At 40.7% G+C, this 23766-nt stretch overlaps 1 protein-coding gene across 1 annotated transcript; it reads left to right on the forward strand.

The window, feature by feature from the left end:
* Positions 1-16150: 16150 nt before the first annotated feature.
* On the forward strand, positions 16151-18421 carry LOC109388164 (NKG2D ligand 4-like). Its single transcript, XM_019652665.1, has 4 exons — positions 16151-16192; positions 16837-17100; positions 17353-17629; positions 18298-18421. The coding sequence occupies exons 2-4, from the start codon at positions 16848-16850 to the stop codon at positions 18419-18421; spliced, it is 654 nt and encodes a 217-aa protein (XP_019508210.1). The 5' UTR covers positions 16151-16192; positions 16837-16847.
* Positions 18422-23766: the final 5345 nt, after the last annotated feature.

Consider the following 23766-nt stretch of genomic DNA (forward strand, 5'->3'; position numbering starts at 1 on the left):
TGGGAACAAGGGGGAAAGAAGGTTGTGTAGTGTTGAAGAGGAAAAGAATTAACGTAAAAACAACACATTTGCAATCTTTTTGTTGACAGCGAAGGTGCTCTCTCTTTACTTTTGGTACTTAAGGGAATGGGCTTTAGGGAGATGTGCTGAAGTAGCTGTCATCCTATAGTATCATCTACACACACACACACACACACACACACACACACACACACACACACACACACACCGTATCTTGTTACATGCATTCCAGTGAAGAGAGAGTAGTGGAGGAGGAAGTACAAAGCTCACAAGAAGGGTACTGGAAATGTTTGTCATTGATAAATGACAAAAAAGCCTGGACTCACCTCCAGACAGCAGCAAATACTCAAATGCTGAGACCACTAGCAAGAGATTCACAAAATCCCCCCTGAGCTATTCTTCAATTGCAAAATGAAGAGCTTGCCATCAAAGAGGGATTTTCTTCCCCTTGAAGACTTTCTGGTAATGCTAGAGCTGCTTGGGTAAGAGTCACATCTCTGACAGTGGGCTTTCATTTTATACTACTAAACTAGCATGACTAAAACAAAGATCAATTTTTTATGAATATACCGTATTTTGCCATGTAGAATGTGCTCCCGTGTATAATACGCACCCAGCTTTTTAGCCCAAACTCTCAGGGAAACAGAATTAATACTACCTGTGTATAATGCACATCCTTATTTTTCCCTCACAAATTTGGGCAAAAAAAGTGCTCATTATACACAGCAAACTATGGCAGTTTTGAATGTATTGGGTATACAACTCAGCCAATGGAGATATCACAAGTTAGGTTGTCCAGTAAACTCAATGATAAGGGAGAAGGTGGTTCCAATACTTCAGGGTTTAAACAATGGGGAAAAGGTAATATAATGAAGTCAGATTTTTAAATGAAAGCTCAACATACTTTTAACTCAGCAGCATATCTTCTAGCTCTGTACTCATAAAGACACCCTGCCCATGTGCTGCTGCTTCATCAACTTAGAATCCCCTCATAGTTTTGTGTTTCTGGGAGTTTTTGTTTTTCCCCATGTTTCCCTCACAAGCATACTGCTCCAACTAGCTGCCTGTTAATGTTTCCGTGTCATTTGATGGAATCAAAATAAAAGTTATGGGTTCCGACCTACTCCCTTGAATGCAGATAGGTTTATTATAGAACCCAATATTCTTTTCCTAATTACCTCATTGTCAGACCTAAAACTCAGGATGTGCAGATTAATCTGGAAGAAGGCCAAGTGAAGGAGGAAATAGAGAAAGCTTAATAGGATTCCTGAGGGGAAATTCACCCAGGAATTCTGCCAGTTTGGTGGAAAATTGGAAAATACTGCCTTCTAGGACTTGTCACTCTGGTGCCTTTCATCAACTCTTACAAACAACCAAATGCAAAACTTATGACCCTCTATCAAAAAATTTGGATTGAGAAGGAAAGCCCTTGGAATAGCCATGTAGGCATTATTTCATTCCATAGTACTCTGAACTGGGTAAATCGGGAAGTCAGGACATGTCAGTAAATCGCTCTAAGCAGTACATGTATGAGTATTTTAATGCCAGACACACACACACACACACACACACACAAACAAACACACACACACACACACACACATACACACACGTGTTACTAAGAACTATATGGAGAAAATAAGGGAAAAGAAGAGGCAGATGGAAAATATGTTGCTTATCTACAGATTCTCACTGTTCTGTTTGGCTTCTAATAAGGAAAACTATAACAGAACTCAATCCCTAGGAAGTCAGGAGCTGAGACATGAAAACCCAAGGAGAGTCTCCACGAAAAACTAACAATCTGCTAAATAGGTCACCTCTTTGCTTGAAAGACCTAAATCTTGTACGTGATTGCAGAAGTTAGATCTACATTGAGTAACTTTGTTCACTGTCACAGTGTGAGATACCTCTGTTTAGCAGACCCCACAGAGGTAACACTTATATGACCCTTTCTAACTACACTAGTAATATCACTAGTCATATTTTAATCACAAAAGATCAAGAATGCTAGTGCCATAGCACAGAAGCAATTCGCTACATTTAATCTATTCCTTTAGCTACGGGCTATTAGCTGGATGTACGAAAGAATAATAGGTTACATTTATTATATACATTCAGGGCTGTCATGAAAGTTAGATAAACACTTCTTTAAACACACACATATAAATCCATACCGTTGCTTCCAGAGTTTCTTTAAGCCTCACTATCAGTTCAAACATCCTACTGGGAATGAATTTGCTAAGCACAGAACAAGCGTGCGACACAGAGAGATTACCAAATCAGCCCCATCACCCTGATTTATATAAGCTCTTCTATTTTAGCAACACCTGAGGAATCCAGTTGCCTCTACTTTCCTGGTCTTAAGAGCCTTCCAAGGCACTGAATAAGAATGTTTCTCATATTAACACAAGGCGGTTTCAATATACAGCAGCTTTTTTCTGTCCTGAGTCTTCTGGAGTGAAAAAATGGGTCCACAGAAATGAAATATAACAAAAGTGCACCCTGACTGGTGAACCAAGAGAAGAATAGTTCATTGTTTTAGTAGAGTATGTTTTCAAAATAGCATTTGATAAGAACTGCAGAGCACAAGATTTTCAAATGAATGGCAATGAGAAAGTAGGTATATGCAAGAGAATTTCATTGTGAAGGAAAATGGATGGTGTTTATGTATGCAGCGCTGCCTCTAATATAGACCTTCATACTTTAGGTTCCAAACCAATAAGTATACAAATTCTATATTAAAATTTATTTTAAATAGCTGTGTATTTATATCCTTTTAAATGCTGCAAGTATTAGTTTAAGTTCATGCCCATAGAAAATTCAGGAATCTACTTAGCTCTTTCTTCCCTTCTTATTCTTGATTAGAAATTGGAAATCAGATTTCTCCATCTTCTATATTAAAATATGTAGAAAATTTAATTTTCCACTTATCCAAGCACAATTTTGATTCATTCATTCATTCATCCCACTATTTAATCATGCAACATGTACTGTGAGTATCCATTATTATTTGTAGCATCTTAACAGCACATCAGTAAATGAGGTTGTTTCAAATTATGGTCCAAATTTTAATCTTGCATTTCTCCACATTAACTTCTTTGGCTTCCATGTTGCCTACAACTTGTTTCTCATTCTGTCATCCAAATCATGTGTTTTAGAGATGGGCCTTAGTGTCCAACTGGCCAGGCACTAATCTGGCTTTAAGACCTACCTGCTTTAATAATCCACTCTCAGGGAGTCAGAATAGTTATAAGTACTAAGAAGACAAGTATCTGGATTAAGAGTCCCCAGGACTCTGTCACTGGATTCATGTTTCTTTATGGACAAGCTACTTAACATCTCTGCATCCCCATCTCTCAAAATGACCATAACACTACCTACCTCACAAGGGTACTGTGAGGCTTACCGTGAAAGCATGAGGGAATGGTATGTGGAATTGGGGGCCTATTCCAAAGGTGCTACAGGACTTAGAGTGGTTAGACAAAGTCATTGGGTAGGAGCCCCTCTCCCTCTGGAGCCCCAGGTCTGCCAGGATATGTCTAGTCCCTTTACTATTAGAATCTAAAACAGCCTTGACCATCAGTTGGCTGGATTTATCTTTAATATGACCTCTACATGAAATCTACACGATTCATCACAAATTTCCTCTTCTCTTTGAGAGATGCTGGCTTGGAAAAAAATTACTAAGCTCATTTTAAGAAAGATTAATAAAATGATTCACTTCCAGGTGCTGGGGGTGGGGGAACCATTATTTATTTCAATATGAAACAAGAGTTTGAATAGATATCTTCAAGGGGATGCATTTTATTGGAGAAATTTATTGCCTAGGGCTTTCTGTTGTTTTCAGTCTGACTCCCCAGCTTTCTTTACCATTGTTTTAACATACGTCTCCTTTCCCTTTTATGGGAAGGGAAGCTACAGTCCTTGTTTCATGATGATTCTTTTCATGCAGTCTGTTTTGCTCAAAGGACAAATTCTTTTCAACGACTATTGTAATTATTTTCCTAGAGGGCCATTTTTAATTGCCATATTGTTTAGCTAAGCCCTATTGTCTTGGTGTCCTTCAAAACTGTCAGTTGTTTTAAAATACAGGGGTGGTGGTGGGGGCAGCTGATAAGCACATTGTTGTAATTGATTTGTATGTTTAAATTGTCTTATCAGAAAACGTTATGAATTTCATTGTTGAGACACAAAAATAAAATACTTTCCTAAAAAAATAGTATTTAGTTTTTGAGTATCCTAAAACATCATTAATTCTTCTCTTCATCTTTTTAATGTTTCATTAATAGCGTTGCATTATTAATCATATAAGAGAAGATTAGCCTTCTTCTCCTACATTCATCGGCATAGCTCAGTTCTTTATTATATATACTTGGGAAAAAGTAAAATGAAATTGTTCAAGATTTAGAATGGAAAAAAAGTAAAAAAGATCCCATTCTGGGGACCTGCAGCATTCAATGCTGACCATGGAATTACATAGACAGATGGGTGTGAAGAAATAGGCCACCCAAGGTATATGGTAACATGACCTTTCTTTTTTTCGGGTGGAAAGTGTCACTTGGTGATGGGAAATAACCAGGAGATATTCTTTCTGTCAGTTAGAAAACTTTAAAAATTAGATGAAGATAATTGAGCTTGATTTATAATAGCAATCTCTGGCCAAGATTCTGCTGTGGTAATTTACAGAAACTTTAATTTTTAAAAGAAAACAAACATCATTAGTATCTTAGCTTGGGCTACCATAACAAAATACCATAGACTGGGTGGCTTAAACAACAGAAATGTGTCACATTTCTGGAGGCTGGGAAGTCCAAGATCAGGGTGCCAGCAGGGTCAGTGTCTGGTGAGAGTTCTCTCCTGTGTCATCACATAGCCTTTTCCTGGTGCATGCACAGGGGAAGAGGGAGATATTCCTTTCTCTCTTTTAATAAGGCCCACCAATCCTATCAGATTAGGACCCCACCCCATGGCCTCATTTAACCTTAATCCCTGCCCCCCCCCCCACACACACAAAAGTCCAATTTCCAAATACAATCACATTGGGGGCAAGGGTTTCAACATATGAATTGGGGGTGGGGGGAAGCTCAATTCAGTCCACAGCAGTTAGCTTCTGCATATTAATCAAATTGCTACATGTCTTTATTCACCATAGCACAAGAGACAGTATATAATATCAGCAAGGCATGTTAGGGAAGTCAATATAAACAAGTCAAAATAAAATGAAAAAGGATTTCAACAACCAGCAAAGATTCTGCTCCTTGTTTTACTTGCTTTACTACTCCTTGACTCGTCCAGGCTCTGGCACAATTGTCACTAATTTGGGGGCAATTACATATGATTGTTCATGCTACATCACTAAAACCCTTAAAGAGCTGTGCCATCTGATTTCTCACAACATCCTCCAAAGAGCTATGTTCTCATTTCTCAAAAATCTTAACCTCTTAAATCTCTTTCTCTCTTATTCAATATCATTAATTAACTTACTTCTTTCTGGGACCCCCATCCCTCATCTGGTCCTCCTCTCAAACACTAAGTTATCTTTTGACTGAGTTCCCTACCCCACCCACAAATGAAAACATTATCCAGATTCCATTTCCAAGGAAAAAGACATGACAGTGTTCTCCTCATGATTCAAAATGTGCTCACATTCCAGGCCAACTGTGTCATTTTCAGTGTGTAGCCTGGCTCCCCACGTGAGCCAAGTGATGGGCTCTGGGCTTGTGCTCCATGGTTACTTTGATGTGGAAATGTTAATCGATGTGTTCTTGTCTGAACAAGCATTACAGCAGTCGTTGAGACCATGTGCTGGACCTGAAGAGTCCTGGTGAATGAAACGTCTGTCTGAAGAAGATAGCTGCCTAAATGCAAACTTGCTCCTGGTGCCCACAAGTCCCCCTGCAGCTGTTGCTGTTGGGTTTGCAGATAGCGCACAACCAGAGATCCATACATACCCTGGGTGATAAGCCAGCATCTGTCCAATTTATTCATGAGGTTCCCAGGGAACCAAAATGCTGTGTCAGAGGACATACAGGAATAAAATGTTGCAAAAATCGGGGAGAACTCAGGGAGAAAGAGTCAGAGTTCCCCTGTAAAGCAACTTTCCTTTTTCAAAGATTAGATTTGTGTGCACTAAGCTGGATTCCCTCATCTGAAACATTCTGTTCGTTACCTTTTGTGAACAGTAAATGGGTCAGGAGGCTGTCTTGGCTGTGATTTCTGAGGCCGACACTTGAATTTCTAAAGCCCTCGCATCCTATTTGTGTGCCTCTGACCATTTAGCTAAGCTCCTCAAACATTACTCATGCAAAGGTCCAGAACAAGACATGTGATGCTGAAGTAATGAACAAGGGGTCATTCATTTTATTTTTTCTAATTATAAAAGTAATATATGCTGGCTCACTGCAGAAAATTTGGAAAATACAGAAAGGTTGGGAAAGGAATCTTTTATATTCCCATCTTTTAAAGCAATCAGTTATTATTACAGCATATTTCCTCTTGGTCTTTTCAAAACTATAAACTAGGTTTTAAAATAGAGATTTAAAATGTTTCACTGCTCCCACTAAGATCCCTTCTTACTCCCGCTCTTCCTCCTCGTCCTCCACCTCTTTCTCCTTTCCTTCCTACCTTTTTCTCTCCATTACACATTCCAGGGCCTTTTGTGAAGTGCCAGCAAAATAGCTCCCAAAGCAGAAATAACCTGCCTCCCCCCTCACCCCTCTCATTCAGGACCTCAGACAAGGGTTCTGAGAAAACCCTCTGTAGTGATCATGATGGAATTATATCCTTCAATGTTAACCTTCGTTAAAAAAAAAAAGTCTCTTGCTCAGGTCAGTCTAAATGGTCCTCCTTGAAATTTACACACCCAAACTAGAGGCAGTAATGGTTACCAATTACCAGATACCATGTACCTGGAACTTTACAAGAACAAGCTCATTAATCGTCCCAGAAGCCACAGAAATGAGTACTATCTTTACCACTTGAGAGGATTTCTTCCTGGTGCTGTCTAATTCCAAAATCCATCCTCTTTCCACTGGCCATGCTGCCTCTCCACTCTGAAACTTTCCTGAGTAAAGCAAAACCTTAAATCATTTCACAAGGCTGCCCCTAACTATCTTCCAGTGCCCTCTTGCTGTTAGTTGAAATTCCTTACATTTTTTGTGCTTCCTCCCCCCATCATACACTCCCCACCACCACCACCCTGTATCTCTTATTCATTCCCCCGGTATCCTTTGCAATAACATCCATCTATCTGGTGAACGCTCTTACTGCTAATGTGGACCTAACAAGGGATGCTTTGAAAGTGCAGCTGTAATTTGGTATTAATTAAAAACTGAATGATAGCACAGTGTACTCTTTGGATGCCTGCTTGTAAAAGCTTATTGACTGTCTTAAAGGGCAAAGGGGCATTTTTCTTCCTCTGAAGTTATCAGCTAGTGGTTGCCATCACAGCCACCGCAGGGAAAAAGGTTGTTGCTCCTCATCACCTGCAAAACTCTCCTGTTCTCATATTAATAAAGCCTCTTTTTATTAGCTTGTTTGGGAAATGGGTTAGGAGCTCCAAATACAACAGAGTTGTCTGGATTTTTTTTTCTGACATATTTTTCTGCATGAGAATGGGCTTTTCCTAGAATTGACGTTAAAACAAAAGATAAAACTAGACTGTGCCACCCGTAGGTAGAGGGAACCCAAATCATCTCTGTCTGTTCTGCAGAACTCCAGTTGTTTTTGAGATGAGAGGTCAGTTTGGGGTTAATGAAACACAGGAGCTTATTTGCCTAATTTGGGAACTCTGGGTATTGAGTCAGGCTGGAAACTTCTGTTAAGTGGGAAAAGAGAGGGGGAGAGACTGCTCTCCCCTCTTAAAGGTTAACGATGCAGATGGACACCATCAGGCAGTCTGACCCAATCATCACTGCCGTCACCCCCGGGAGGATGAAAACCCCCTTCCAACTACCAGGAGAATAAAGATCACTAATAGTGGTTGCCTGTTGGTGTTCGGTAAAGCAGTCTAAGCACGCCACTGGAAATTCATCTCACTTGGGGACAGAGAAGCAGAATGACAGAGTGATTCCAACACCGAAAGCATAATATATGATTGAGGTTTCCAATTAGAGGCCTGCATGTTAAGGATGGACAAGGCCGACTTTCCTTGGGTGCTTCTGCCATCTTACAATGCAACATGGATTATTTATGTGCCTTCTCATCTCTGTCATTTTGTCAGAGTATACTTTCATTTCTCAGAGTTATTACACACAGTACGCTTCCCAAATGCCTTATATTTTCACACGTCCCTGGGTTGGTATATGGAGTAACCCATAGAAAGGGCTCCACTCTTGGGTATTTCAGTGAGATTAGAAACAACTGAGCTGATAGCTGGCCTTTCTGTAAATCATTCATGCAAGGATTTATTGAGTACCTACCCTGTGTCAGCTAATACGCTAGGCTCTGGGGATCTGGTATTAAATAAGATACCTGAAAAAGGGGATACCAAGTCACTGCCTATTTCTTAGCTACTGCTCTGTCTGGAAGCCATTTAGCAGGTTACCTTATGTTCCCACCTTGGTCAACTTTGTAAGGTAGAAAACTAGGGAGGCAGTTCAGCTATGACCTGGGACGCTGGGCACAACATGTAGTCTAGTGACATAGTGAGGAGAAGACCTCAGACAAAGACTGTTGAAGGCCAAAGGTTCGATTTTACTACCAAAGAGCAGCTCTCCCAGGCCAAAAAAAAAAAATCTTGTTACAGTGGACTGTCCAAAGTGAAACGACTTGGCATACAGACACTTTCCATTTTAGAAGTATCTGCAAGAAAAAGGAGATCAAGTAATATGTGAGAGTCTCTCCTTTGCCCTATGGAAATGTTTACAATAGTTGTGAAGGGTGTGTGAAGTCAACATCCCACGGTGGAGGGACAGCCGAATACAGAGTTTGGCATAGAGTAGGTGCTCCATCAATGCATTGGACAAATGGGTGTCTAACCTAAAAGACAGGACATATCATGAGGAGGTATATTTATAGACAAGGAGTAGTAGCTTACCTGCATGAAGCTCTTTAACAAATCATTCACCTTTTGTGGGGTCTATTGGTGTGTGCTTTTAATAACACAAATAATAAATATTTGTGATAGAACTATTAAGAAATAGATAGGAAACAGAAAACTTAAAATTTCCAATAACTTTAACATGAAGAGCTATCTACTGTTAACATTTAGGTGGTTAACTCAATATAAGCATATATATAATGTACATATTGTTTCATAAACTTCTTTTTCACTTAGATTTTATTATGAATCTCTTTCCATCTTAAATGGCTGCACAGAATTCCATTGTCTAACTGTACTGTAATTTAGCTAACTGATGCCCTATTGTTGGATATTTAGGTTGTTTCCATTTTTTTTCTTATAATTGACAGTGTACTAGAAGTCTTTGGAGATAAATCTTTACTCATGTTCATAATTACCTCCATAAGCTAAATTATATGAAGTGGAATTGTTGAGTCAAAAATTAATGTAACTTTTTGAGGTTTTTTATATAAGTAGTGATATCAGAGAGGTATAATTTACAGTTTGAGTAATAGGAAAGGCAAGGATTTTTTTCCCTGAACCCTCATAAACCACTCTGGGTTTTAATAAAAGCATCTAGAGTGGAGATTGTCACTCTGTCCTTCTATGTGAAATACACTCAGATCCCACCTGACCCCACATCATTATTCTACAATACTACTATACTCTTTGTTTGCAATATTTTTCATCATCCTGTGTAACTTCCTCTCAGGCTCTCACATTACATGTGCCTAACAGGTCCTTTTGAGTTTAATGACTGGTCAAATCCAAATACCAGTACTCATTTGACTGCAGACAAGAACATTCACTCATTTATTCAATAAATACATAGCAAATAATTTTAATGTAACAGGCACTCTTCCAGACCATGGTATAAAAACACTGAACCAGACAGGTGAAACCCCTAACCATAAGAACTCATATTTTTATAGAGAAGAGAGAAAACATTTAAATATACAATATAATAGCCATGCTACTTGATGTTCTAATAAGGTAATCAGGGAAGTCCTTTCTGAGGAGACACCTGAATAGATAGCTGGTAGTACTGACTGATCAAAACATGCTTACATCTGGAGTAAGAGACTGCCAGAAAAAAGAAGAAAAACATATGTAAATGTCCTGAGAAGGAAGGGAACTTGATATGTTCAAAGAACAACAGGAATGGCAGTATAACTACAGCAAAGCAGAAAAGACAGATAGTGGTAAGAAATGAGATTGAGATGAGATCAAATCGAGTAGGGCCTGGTAGACCATTTAGAGAACTTTGCATTTTCTTCTAAATGATGGGAAGCATTTGAGAGTTTTATTCAGAGGTGTGATGTGATCTGATTTACATTTTCTAAACCTCACTTGGATTGTTGCATGGAAAATTGATTATGGGTCAAGATTGACACTAGGGCGACAAGTTGAAAAGCTCTTATAATAGTGTAGGCAACTAGGTATTTCAAGCTCTTGAATCCTGTTTTGGAAGGAGGCAAGAAATTTAGAAGTGATATGAATACTCATGGTTAAAAGCAGAATCCAATCATTACATTACCTGGCTCAGTGACTAAGGATGCCTGGCCACCCCTACCATCATCACTTCTGCTATCTATCAGATCAGTTTCCATGTGAAGGTGCCTATAAAGCAAGTTATGAGAACTGGTAATGCACAAGACAACTCTTTCAACAAAGATGATATATAGTCCTGGACCAAACTGTCATGCAAAGCATGAATTACCGTATCCTCAAAAGGAAGAAGTCAAATTGCTGGAGGGGGCTGGAGGGAAATTCTGAGGTGCCCTTTTCCAGTGACTTGAGGCAGATCTTGCTATTGACCATGCAGGGCTCTGGAATAAGAACTGAGTTGAAAGCAACAGCATTGCAAATATGAGTGTCTAGTTATTGAACTATATAAACAGGGTACCAAAAAAATGTATACACATTTTACGAAAGGAAAAAACTCTATTAAACTTGTAATACTCAATATATACCAATAACAAAAGATGAATACAAGTCATGTGTATATAACTTTTTTGGCACCCCTGGTATAATCAAATGTCTGTTAGGAGCTATTACAGAAGAGGTAAATTAAAAGTTTATTTCTGTTTCCAGAAACCTGTTCTCTGAACACTATTTAAGCTTTTGAGGGGGTAAGTACATGATTAACTTCATCATTTTAAGGATCATTGCGGTTTTTTTAGTATATAAAAGTGGGGCATGGTGTTTTCCTTTTAAAATGACTCATATAAATTAAAAGGACTTCTGAATTCACAAGGACATGTTCAACAAAAGCCTTGGGAAACCAAAATGTCCGGTTCTCTTTAAGTATGTCTTTTTATTTTTAATTTTTTTCTTTTAATTTGCTCTGACATGAATGTGTAATGCTGAGAATCTATGCTAATGAAGAATGTGTCCGCAAGATGTATAATGCATGCCTTTTAATTAGTTCTGCTGCTATAACTGATGAACATTCTGCTTGTGCACTACTATTACAAAGAACTAGCAATGAAACACTGTGTGCATCTAGTCCCTGTAGGGGGAGAAAAAGCACCGACCGCCGCCATTGTGTAACATCTGCACCGCTCAAGCGAGCATGCGTATTCCTCTTGGAAGTCTGCTGGGAGGCGTTTGAAGCAGCCTGGAAAGAAGCAGCAGAAATAAAAGAGAAAATGAAAGAGCAAAAGGCCCAGAGGAATGGATATGGGAAGTGCTGTAAGAGGACGGAAAGAGATCAAGATGAGTATGAAGACGGTGGAAGCAACCATAACTTCATACGGAATCTGGGGCGAATGGAGTAGACGGAAATAAAAGCTAAGGAAAGAGAGAATGAAAACTGTGTGCACGTATGTGTGTATCGACATAGGTATACGTTCAGGGATGCATGTGTGGGTGCATGCATATCAGTTGTTGTGTGTAGAGTAACAGTGACAGATATTAACTACAGAAATAGAAAGCTCCAGGACCAGCACACAGCCTGCGGATTCAGTGACCTGACCCCGGGCCAGATCCGCCTGATGTGGAGTCTCTAGCAATCACGCATGCCCCCAACCCCTGCCCAAGGTGCAAGGAAGGCCCGTTCATCATTGGCTCCCAGTCACCGTGTCCTATGTATGAACCTTGTGCTAAGTACTGGGGAGACAGCACTAAGGAAGGCCTTTTTTTTTTTTTTTTGCTTCAATTACTTTACAGTCCAGTGGAGAAAGTACAAGCAAGCAGGGAGTCAGGGTGATATGACCTCACAACAGGAGAGCAGATAAACAAACTGCTGACATGAAGCTTGGGAGATTCGAGGAAGGATTTCTGACATAAGTGGTATCTATCTGGAGAGGGTCATATGAAATGTGGGTGGGGAAAAGGATGTTCCAGACTAAGGCAACATCCTGTGCACAGGACTTGAGAAGAGAAGGGCCTGAGTACTTTAAAGAAATGCAAATGGTCCAGGAGAATGGGGAGCAAGGGGTGGGCTGGGAGACTGACAAGTGGCAAGGTCATCAGGCAGGGGCCAGACATGAAGACCTCTCTTTGTGGAATTGGTTTAAATGCAGATTAGTAAGGTGAGTCGGTTTTTTGTTATTTGTTTGCTTTTTTTTTAAATTGGGGAACAGTGTGTTTTTCCAGTACCCTTCAGCTGCAAGTCAAGTAGTTGTTTCAATCTAGTTGTAGAGGGAGCATTTCAGTGGCCCATGTGGGGACCGAACCGGCAACCTTGGTGTTATGTGAACTGTGTTCTAACCAACTGAACTAACCAGCCGCCCCAAGTTTAATCGTTTTAAGACTTCTCACCGACCATGCAGTACATTATGAATTTACAAGTGAAGGAGACCGAGGCAGAATTCCTTAAGTTCCTCCCAGGCCCTTGCTGGTTTTTTTTTTTTTTTTTGGTTTTTTGTTTTGTTTTGTTTTTAACAATATGCCTACTCACATTTTAGGTATTTAACAAAAGACCTGTTAGACACAGTCTGAGAATCACTGGACTAGATAAATACATTGTAATTTAGCTCTGGGTCTCGATAATCTAGCCCTCAGCCTACCCATTCAGGTACTAACTATAGATTCATAATTACCAACACTGCCCAGCAGCCCTACTATGGTTCTTTTTTCCCTTTTATGATCATCTCACTCTTCCATTCTCCCTAATAGCAATTTCAAAACTCCTCTCAAATCTCCAATCTTTTCCCCATTACTCTTCACTCTCAGCAGATTACTTCCACTTAATAGAAATTAGAAGCCATCAAACAGGAACTGCTCAGTTTCCTGCTATGCAACTTCTAGTACTTCCACAGGGACACCCACCTACCTCTGTCACAAGAGGAGAACTTTCCAGCCCCTCCTTATTTAAATATTATCTGTTATTTCAGTAAATTTATATTATGAAGGGTCCTTTGTCACAAAAGTCTCCCAGTAAAACAACACCACTATCTGCTAAACCACATTCTTCCCCTGCAACAGAATTTTTTTTTGTTATCCCTTTATCTCTATTTCCTCACTTCCCACTCATTTTCCCACTTGTATCCATCCACCAAGCAGCCCTTGCTAAGAATCATCAATGCCTCACTGCACTAAATCCAAGGACCTTTTTCAGTGCTTATCTTCCCTTACCTCTCACTAGCATTTACACTGCCCACCACACCCATCACTTAACACACTCCCCTGGCTTCCATGACAGAAATCACTTCTGGCTTCCTCCTTCCTCTCTCTGATCAGCCTCCTATACATTTTTATCCTCCTCTATTCCACTGTTAACTGTTTAAGATCTTCAACCTCAAATTTAATTTCTTGGTCCCCACTTTAGTTTCCCTCCTTGGGTCAATGCATCTATTGCTGTCTTCAGATGCATTCTGAAAATCTCCTGAATTCCATTTACTCATCCCAGTCTTCATGCCACCAATCTACCACCATTTTTCTCATACTATTGTTGTGGTTCCCCAACTAGTTTCCTTATAACCTCTTTGGCACCCTTAAAAAGTGTTCTCCATGCCATAGCTAAAATGGATGTTTTATAGAACAAATCTGATGATGTCAAACGTTTTCACTTCTGTACACACACACACACACACACACACACACACACACACACACACACAGAACATTTTTATAGCTTCCTGTCATCCTAGGACAAATACCAAAAATACTTACCATGGCCTATAAGGCTCTATATTCTCTGGTCCCCACCTATATCTCCACCCTCTTTTCCCTCAAGTCATACTTCTCTTTGGTTTAATCTTGTACTTCACTATACTGTTTTCACTGTTAGGTTTCTCGAAAACACTATCCTTCCTCCCACCACAATCTCTACCTGGAACACTCTTGCCCCTCCCTCCCTTTATCTAGCAAATGTTTTCTCATGATTTAATACTCAATCAATTTTAAATCACTTAGAGATGACTTCTGTGACAACCAGCCTCTCCCTCTTAAACCCTGTCTGAAGCCAGAGGTCTTATTACATACCTCATTATCCAAAAGAGGCTAATATTGAAGAATATTAAACCAGGTCATTGAAAATGGATATAGTCCCAGCTGGGAGGAAATATCTTAGAGTTGGAGTGATGTCTTATAGCATATGTATACGGCTGAACCAATGGCCAATATATCATGTCTTTTCACCCACAATCAAAATAACACATATGGGAACGAAGCAGAAGTGTTGATAGTACTTCTTTTCTTCCTTTTTTTTTTTTTAAGCTGAGCCATCCTGCCACCTGTTGGCAGCTCAGCTGCTGCTCAGCTCGGGCTGGGAATTGAACCACTGTTGATGATACATTTAATGGTCCGTACTTAAAATGTTTATATCTTAATCTAATATTCAGCACTCCAATAGTTCACAGGTTTAATAACTATGGGAGGGACATTTCTACTAGGGCACAGATATTTCCACTACATGAAAGCTGAGTTTCAGTATGGACCTTTGCATACCTTATGCAAATAAGGTGGTCATGGTGTTGGTTGGGGTGATTGATACTGACAATAACAGGAAATACTGTTGCTGCTACACAGTGGGGGCTACAAGGATTTTGAACCCAGAGGATACCTTAAACCACCTCCTGTATCTCTCTACCAATGTTAAGGGCAGACTCTCTCAAACCACACATAGGTAGGACAACCACAAATTTTGTCTTCTCCAAAAAATAATATTTAGGTTACTGTACTAGGCAAGGAACCTTGACTGTATGAGATATTGGATAGAGAAAAAGGACTATAGAAGGGTTAACAAATGAAAACAGCAAATGCCAGTTGTGGCCTTGTGACTCACTCGAGAAACAAGCTGGTACGTCTACTTGTGTGTCCTTGCTTGCTTCTCTTCCCTCTTCTTTTCCCTTAATACTTATATTAGGTGTATTGTTGGTGATTATGTTTCCCATTTAGCTCCATAAATTGGAGAACATTGATGTGGATTCATGATGGAACAAAAGAGGAAAGAGACATTACCCAGAAATCCTGGATGTAAAGAACAGAGGTAACCTATTATCTCCGCATGAGTTTTGGAACTTATTCACTTATTCACTGATTCAACAACACACAAAATAAATATAAATCTATTTACGGCAGTTCACAAAGAGCGATGTCAGGAAAGGTGGTTATCAAGCTGGATCCCTGAGATCTTTCCAACAAGTTATAGCAACACTGTACACTGCCTAGGTTGTGGGAACTTCATATTTACTGTGCCCTTCTCAGAAGGACAAGAACTTCAGCAGCACATAATTACATTTCCTGTCTCTTAAATCACAACCATCTTTATATGAGTGTCATACACTCTGTTTCAATCCTTGCATATTTTATAGTTTGTGATTATTCCTGTAAAGGAGGGCAGGCTGGAAAGCCTATGATAAATTCCAATATTCAAGGTGAATTAACCTTTTTTTATATGAGTAATTGTATTGTCAATACTTGCAAAACTTACCCGAGACAAAACTGCTATTCAAGATAAGATTTCAGCATGTCTGTTCTCATAAGTCTGGGAGTGACGATTTTGGGCATGCCCTGATGAGGATATTTGTATACACCCAGCCACACCTAGCTAGGTAACTCCACAACAGGCTAAACAAGAACCGCTACCATCTCTTAATGCTTGTCTTCTTTTGCCACAACTGCTCCTGGTAGAAGCTTCTGGTAGAACATCCTCAGATTTACGTGAGTGTTCTGAAATCTCCAGACCTGGCTTGGAGAGGGAGGGGAGGTGAGCAGGTGTTGAAGGTGAGGGGCTTCATGCAGGTTTCCAGAAAAGTGGGTGCATGACCAGGTCCTCCTAAAGGTGGGTAAGTGCGTGGTATAGTGGGCTGGCTCCCCAGGATTTTACTTACCCCCATTTCACAAGGGGCTCCAGACTAAGGTACTGAGCCTGGTCCTGTACTCACATGTGGCAGCTCTCCCTCTCCTGCCAGGTCCCAGCTTCTCCTCCAGGAAGCCTGTCCTGAATACCCAGGACCCATCATGAATTTGGCATGTGTCCTATGGGGTCTTTCCTCCCTTTCCCTCAAAAGTCCTGCCTGTTCACGTAGATATTAAGTCCCAGGAGCACAGACACTGTCTTGTATTTTTGTAATTCAAACTTTGGTAGATGTCACTAAATACATGTCAGATGAATCCTTCTGGTAACAGTGTGTGCACCTGGGGTCCATGGCAGCATCAGACTATTTTACTACCTCAGACAGTTAAAGGTGTCACAGGACTAAGGATGCAGAAGGTGGAGGGGGTTGAAATGCAGGCCCCCTCCCTCAGCAGCCAGGCCCTTCAGAGGGAGTCCCCAGGGCCACACCTGCATTTTTCTTTCACAGGTGCTCACTCAATGTGCCTTGATTTCACTGTCAAATGGCAATCCAGACCTGGACAGCCCTGGTGTGAAGTCCAGGGCTCAGTGGATCAAAGGCCTTTCCTTCAGTATGACAGTGACAGCAACAAGGTCCAATCTCTGGGTTACCTGGGAGAGAAGGTAAATGCCACCAAAGCATGGACAGAATTGACCCACATGCTGAAGGAAGTGGGACAAGAACTCAGGATGATCCTGCCTGACATCAAACTGGAGAAAACCAGGAACAGGGGTAAGTGAGGGGAGGGGCGGGGAGATGGAGACAGTCAGCAGGAGAGGGAAGGAGTGGGGCACAGGCAGGGAAAGGGCTTTGGGTAAAGGAACTGAACTCTGGTCCCACCCGAGACACGGTGGACCTGATGGGAATAAAGGGCAAGTCGTGGAGACAGTACAGGCTCCTAACTGTGCAGAGACACACTTGGCCTACTGGGAGACGGTAGAGCTCTCAAGGGTCAGGATGACGTCTGTGTGTGTGGGATTGCAGGTCCTCCCACCCTGCAGACCAAATTGTCCTGTCAGCATGAGTCAGGAGCATGCATTGGTGCGTCCTGGCAGTTTGGCTTCAATGGACAGACTGCACTTCTCCTTGACACGATGAACATGAACTGGACAGTCACTGATGCTAGAGCCAGAGGAATCCAGGAGGACTGGGAAAACAACAGGAACCTGGCAGAGAATTTCAAAAAGATCTCACGGGGAGATTGCTGTTACTTGCTTAAAGATCTCTTAGAACACTGGGGGGGAAATGCTGGAGCCCACAGGTAACTGAGCAGGATGTGGGGGATGCAGTAGCTCTCTTTAATGGTCTAATGCCTGTTCTGTGTGGGTGTGAGTATGTGTGTGAAATGGGAAATTTTATGGTTGGATCGACTGGTTGATTTCTTGATGGACTTCCTGTCTGGAGAGTCAGCAACTGCCATACAATCAATTTCCCAGCATCCTTCTTTCCCATCCCACCTCCCTCAGCATAGGAGTCCCCTTTCTCCAATTAACCAATGATCCAGTCATCCTGGACTGCTAGATGGTCCCCAAATCCCTATGCATTATGCTTCCAGGCCTTCCCTTCTTCCTCTGTTATAGTTATTCTTCAACCAGCTCAAATGTCACTTCTTATGAAGCCTTCAGTTCCTTCCTCAGACAGAATTAAGCACCCCCAATTCTGTCACCCTCAAAGAGGTCTACCCACATAAACATGTCCAACTACGTGATAATCAGATGGACAACTGCTGTCTCCCTCAGTAGAAATGTGAGCTCCCTGAGGACAGGGCACAACCCCTGTTCATCTTTAGACCACAGGACCTAATCGAGGGGCTGTCACATAATAAGTCAGTAAATATGGGGTTGACATGTGCTGACTAGGGGATGTAGATGCTAAGGAAGGTGTATTTTTAGGTTTGACAAGGTTTTGGGGTTTTTTTCTTTGTTTTAGCACCATTATTAAAGGCCCCAGATACCCAACAGTCTTCACTCATCAAGTCAATTGTATGGATCTTCTCAACACTCATCATCTGCTCAGGCTTAATTTTCATTGTCAAGAGATATGGAGGAAATAAGTCACCATGGAAGCTTAGAAGCAGACTGACTCTGGCCATGGAGCAGGATGTAATCTGGTAAGAACTTGAAAGAGGTGAGCCCTGGTCTCACCTGTCCCTGTCCCTTGATCCATTTATATGTAGAAATGATGCACTTTCTTTGCGCTGAGCTCCCACACTCCACAGTATGATTGGGGATACTCTGTGCTTGGGGAGAGGAGGTAGTTATAGGCAGCCCCATAGTGCCATGAGGGAAGGTAAAACCAAGTCCCTGCTCCTGTGTGGGGCAGGAACAGAGGTCTAGAAAGCCTGGGGTGGATGCTGTCTTGCCTCAATGTAACTCAGGATTTGCATCAACTTTTGATGAAAAAAAATATTAGGTTGGTGCAAAAGTAACTGCAGTTTTTGCATTGTTGAAATTTGCCTTTGATATTGGAATACATTCTTGAATATGGTTATGTTATACATCAATTTAATGTGCATTTCTCACTTTATGTTTTTTTGCTAATGACTTATTACTGGCTATTTCTTTTGTATAAATTTTAGACTATGGAAATGATTTTAAACAAAAAGCAAATTCGAGCGATTTCCTTATTCAAGTTCAAAATGAGTCGTAAAGCAGCGAGACAACTCGCAAAATCAACAATGCATTTGGCCCAGGAACTGCTAACAAATGTACAGTGCAGTGGTGGTTCAAGAAGTTTTGCAAAGGAGACGAGAGCCTTGAAGATGAGGAGCATAGTGGCCAGCCATCGGAAGTTGACAACAACCAATTGAGAGCAATCATTGGTTACCGAAGAACTCAGTGTAGACCATTCTACAGTTGTTTAGCATTTAAGAAAAGTGGAAAGGTGAAAAAACTCGATAAGTGGGTGCCTCATGAGCTGATCGCAAATTAAAAAAAAATCATTTTGAAGTGCCATCTTATCTTACGCGATGCAGCAACAATGAACCATTTCTCGATCGGATTGTGAAGTGTGATGAATAGTGGATTTTATATGACAACTGGAGATGACCAGTTCAGTGGTTGGACCTAGAAGAAGCTCCAAAGCACTTTCTAAAGCCAAACTTGCACCAAAAAAAAAAAAAAATGTAGTGGTCACTGTTTGGTGGTCTGTTGCCAGTGTGATCCACTATAGCTTTCTGAATCCCAGCGAAACCATTACATCTGAGAAGTATGCTCAGCAAATCAATGAGATGCACCTTAAACTTCAATAACTGCAGCCGGCATTGGTCAACAGAAAGGGCCCAATTCTTCTCCACAATGCCCGACCACATGTCACACAACCAATGCTACAAAAGTTGAACAAATTGAGCTAAGAAGTTCAGCCTCATCCACCATATTCACCTGACCTCTCACCAATCGACTACCACTTTTTCAAGCATCTTGACAACTTTTTGCAGGGATAACACTTCCACAACCAGCAAGAAGCAGAAAATGGTTTCCAAGAGTTTGTCAAATCCCAAACGATGGATTTTTGTGCTTGTTGTCATACAAATTTCATCTGCATACATTATAAACCCATCAAACAGGTTTAATATGTTTCCTGATGCAGTTGTCTTTTCCATCAGATAGGCAAAGAAACCTACATTTGTACTATCTTTCATACTTATTGTGTAGTTACCTTTACTGTGCTCTTTATGTCTTCATGTGGATTCAAGGTACTGCCTAAGGCTTAGGCCTGGCACCTCAAACACACTGGCTCACTGGCTACCACCCGCAGGAAACAGCAGCCATTGGCTGCTCTCCCAATCTCCACACACGCCTGGTAGGGATGTTTGAAGGACCCATAAGTGCTGGAGTCCACCCAAGGGAACGCTGCACTTCTGCAAATTCTCTCCTCCACTGGTACCTACACAGGTCAGCACTCTCCAAGGTTTTTTTTCCCCAACTGCAGAAAGAGGAGTCTCCAGGGGTTCCTCGGCCTGATGCACAGGTGGGTGAGACTTCTCCTGTGTCCCTTAGCATATGATGCCAGATCCCACTACACCCACAAAGGTGCTTTTTTTCACAGATAGATATCTAATTCATTGTTAATCCCTCATAACATTTTTTTGTAACTATATCTCTATCTGTACTTTAGCTCTAGCTCTGTATCGCCTTTTGAATCTGTGTCTCAGGAGAACACTGACTCATACTTCCTACTCCCCTGGTCTAATTTCCAGGGTGAGGTGGTCAGGTAATGGGGCAGAGGTTGGCTGGGAATTCACCTTTCCTATCCTGACTCCAGACTGTCTTCCCTTTGCTTCCCTCTCAATTCTGCACAAAGTAGCTGGTACTCTAAAGCACTCTGCCTAGGATGCCAAGGAGAATTGAGCAAGTTAGTAGATTTCAGGGGACTCAGGCTCTGGGTGTAATGGACTTGGCCTTAGATTGGTCTGTGCCTGGGAACATGGATGGTGGGAGCTGAAATGGAAGCACAAGAGTGACAGCCTTGTCCAGATCCTGAATCTCAGGAGATACCCACTCAGCTCCTGCTGCCTCAGGTAATCCAACAATGCAAACAGTTTCTACCCCTCTTCTGTGTGGCAGCTGTAGGGACAAGCCCTGGGGTTGGACCAGTGATAGAGGGGCTGGACACTGTCCTCAGGGAGGTCATAGAGCTAATGGGGGAAGCAAAAGTTACAATATGACCTGCCAATGCTGCTGTGACAGAAGAGGAGGAACGTGGTAGAGAAGTTTTCTGAGGAGCTGATATTGAGGTGGAATTGAAGGATTTCCAGAAATAGACCAGGTGAGATGAAAACAAAAAATAATTGTTGGAAAAGAGAACAATAAGAAGAAAAGGTCTGGAAACACTATGATTTCCTCATGTTTGGGGCTAGCAGGAAATCCACAGTGAGTAGTCCAAAAGTATGTGCAGTGAGGAAGAGATGTCAGGAGGTGAGGAGGGAAAGGAAGGATGGCAGAACACACCTATGGCTACTGTGCTCCTAAAAAGAACCCACAGTATATAGAGAACCCCAAAGACTCCACCAAAAAACTATTAGAACTGATAAATGAATTCAGTAAGGTAGCAGGATACAAAATTAATATTTTGAAATCAGTTGCATTTGTATACACCAATAATAAACTATCAGAAGGAGAAATTAAGAAAACAGTCCCATTTACAGTTGCTTCAAAAAGTGTACAATACTTAGGAATAAATTTAACCAAAGACGTAAAAGACCAGTACTCAGAAAATTATAAGACACTGAAGAGAGAAATTAAAGAAGATACAAATAAATGGAAACACATACCATGCTCCTGGAAGGAAAGAATTAATATAGTTAAAATGTCCATACTGTCTGAGGCAATATATAGATTCAATGTAATTCCTATTAAACTACCAAGGACATTTTTCACAGAAATAGAAAATATAATCCTAAAATTTATATGGAACCACAAAAGACCCCAAATAGCCACAGCAATCTTGAGAAATAAGAGCCAAGTGGGAGGTAGCACGATACCTGATATCAAATTATACTACAAGGCTATAGTAATCAAAACAGCATAGTACTGGCATGTAAACAGACACATAGATCAATGGAACAGAATAGAGAGCCCAGAAATAAATCCATACCTATACAGTCATTCAATCTATGACAATGGAAGGAAGAATTTACAGTGGGGTAAAAACAGTCTATTCAATAAATGGTGCTGGAAAATTTGAACAGACACATGCAAAAAAATGAAGCTGGGCCACCTCCTTACACCATAGAACAATAAATTCAAACTGGATTAAAGGCTTAAATATAAGAGCTGAAACCATAAAACTCCTAGAAGAAAAATAGGAAGCAAATCTGCAGATATTACCCTTGTAATATTTTTACTGATATCTCTCCCCTTGGGCAAGGGAAGTAAGAGAAAATATAAACATATGGGATTAAATCAAACTAAAAAGTTTTTTCACTGCAAAGGAAACCATCAATAAAACAAAAAAGTATCCTACTGAATGGGAGAAGATATTTGTCAATGATACATCTGATAAGGGTTAATATCCAAAATTTATTTTAAAAAACTCATTCAACTCATCACCAAAAAACCAAACAACCCAATTAAAAAATGGGCACAGGATATGAAGAGACAGTTTTCTAAAGAGAACATACAGTTTTCTAAAGAGGGCAAACAGACATATGAAAAAATGTTCAACCTTACTAATTATTAGAGAAATGCAAATAAAAACCACAATGAGATACCACCTCATCCTGGTCAGAATGGCTCTCGTTAATAAATCAACAAACAAGTGCTGGTGAGGTTGTGGGGAAAAGGGAACCCTGGTGCACTGCTGGTGGGACAGCAGACTGGTGCAGCCACTATGGAAATCAGTATGGAGGTATCTCAAAAAACTGGAAATAGAACTACCTTATGACACAGCAATTCCACTCTTAGGTATCTATCCAGAGAAATTCAAAACCCTAATTCGAAAAAAAATGTATGCACCCCTATGTTTATTGCAGCGCTATTCACAATAGCCAAGACTTGGAAACAACCAAAATGCCCATCAATAGACGACTGGATTCAGAAGTTGTGATACATTTATACAATGGAGTATTACTCAGCTGTAAATAAGAATGAAATCATACCATTTGCAACGATATGGATAGACCTAGAGGACATTATGTTAAGTGAAATATGTCAGACGGAGAAAGACAAATACCATATGATCTCACTTATATGTGGAATCTAAAGAACTGAATAAATGAGCAAACTAAACAGAAATAGTCTCAGAGATATAGAGAGACAACCTAGGGTTGCTGGATGGGGGAGGGGTGGGGATGAGGGAGAGGTTGAGGGGATTAGAAAACATAATCAGTAACCACAAGATTGCCACAAGGATATGAAAGATAGTTCAGAAAATATAATCAATAATGTTGTAAAGATTTTGTAGGGTGTCAGATGGACACTTGTCTTATTAGGGAGACCACTTAACGGACAGTGTAGATTCCTGACCACTGTAGTGTATACCTGAAGCTGAAGCTGAATAATAATGAATGTCAACTATAATTTTATATATGTGACCAACTATCTATATCAATATATCTATATATCTATATCTATATCTATATCTATATCTATATCATCTATATCTATATTTATGTGGTCACAGGATGTAGAGTACAGCCATTCCCTTCACCAGTTGAAAGCTAGTGCCCCTCCCTTGCTTGAGCAGGATGAGGAGGCGTCTGCCTGATAAAAAACCACACAGGATATGTCTTCTCTTTTTACCAGGTCAACACCCAGCATGAGTCAGCTCATAACCACAGCAGGGACATGCCAGGCTGGCTTGAGCATGCCACAGGATTGTCAGAAACTAGCCCATGCCCTCTGGGGGGATGGTGTCCAGGCTGCTCCTGAGGAAACTGGATGATGGTGGGTGTAGGGT

This window comes from Hipposideros armiger, unplaced genomic scaffold (assembly GCF_001890085.2).
Source record: "Hipposideros armiger isolate ML-2016 unplaced genomic scaffold, ASM189008v1 scaffold_184, whole genome shotgun sequence".
Classification (NCBI taxonomy): domain Eukaryota; kingdom Metazoa; phylum Chordata; class Mammalia; order Chiroptera; family Hipposideridae; genus Hipposideros; species Hipposideros armiger.

What these genes read in the sequence shown, in the direction of transcription:
- LOC109388164 (XM_019652665.1), top strand. Translation starts at nt 16,848, where the DNA reads ATGTGCCTTGATTTCACTGTCAAATGGCAATCCAGACCTGGACAGCCC. An exon ending in GGAGAAAACCAGGAACAGGG is followed by an intron (nt 17,101 to 17,352) that starts GTAAGTGAGGGG and finishes GTGGGATTGCAG; the next exon opens with GTCCTCCCACCCTGCAGACC. An exon ending in GGAAATGCTGGAGCCCACAG is followed by an intron (nt 17,630 to 18,297) that starts GTAACTGAGCAG and finishes TCTTTGTTTTAG; the next exon opens with CACCATTATTAAAGGCCCCA.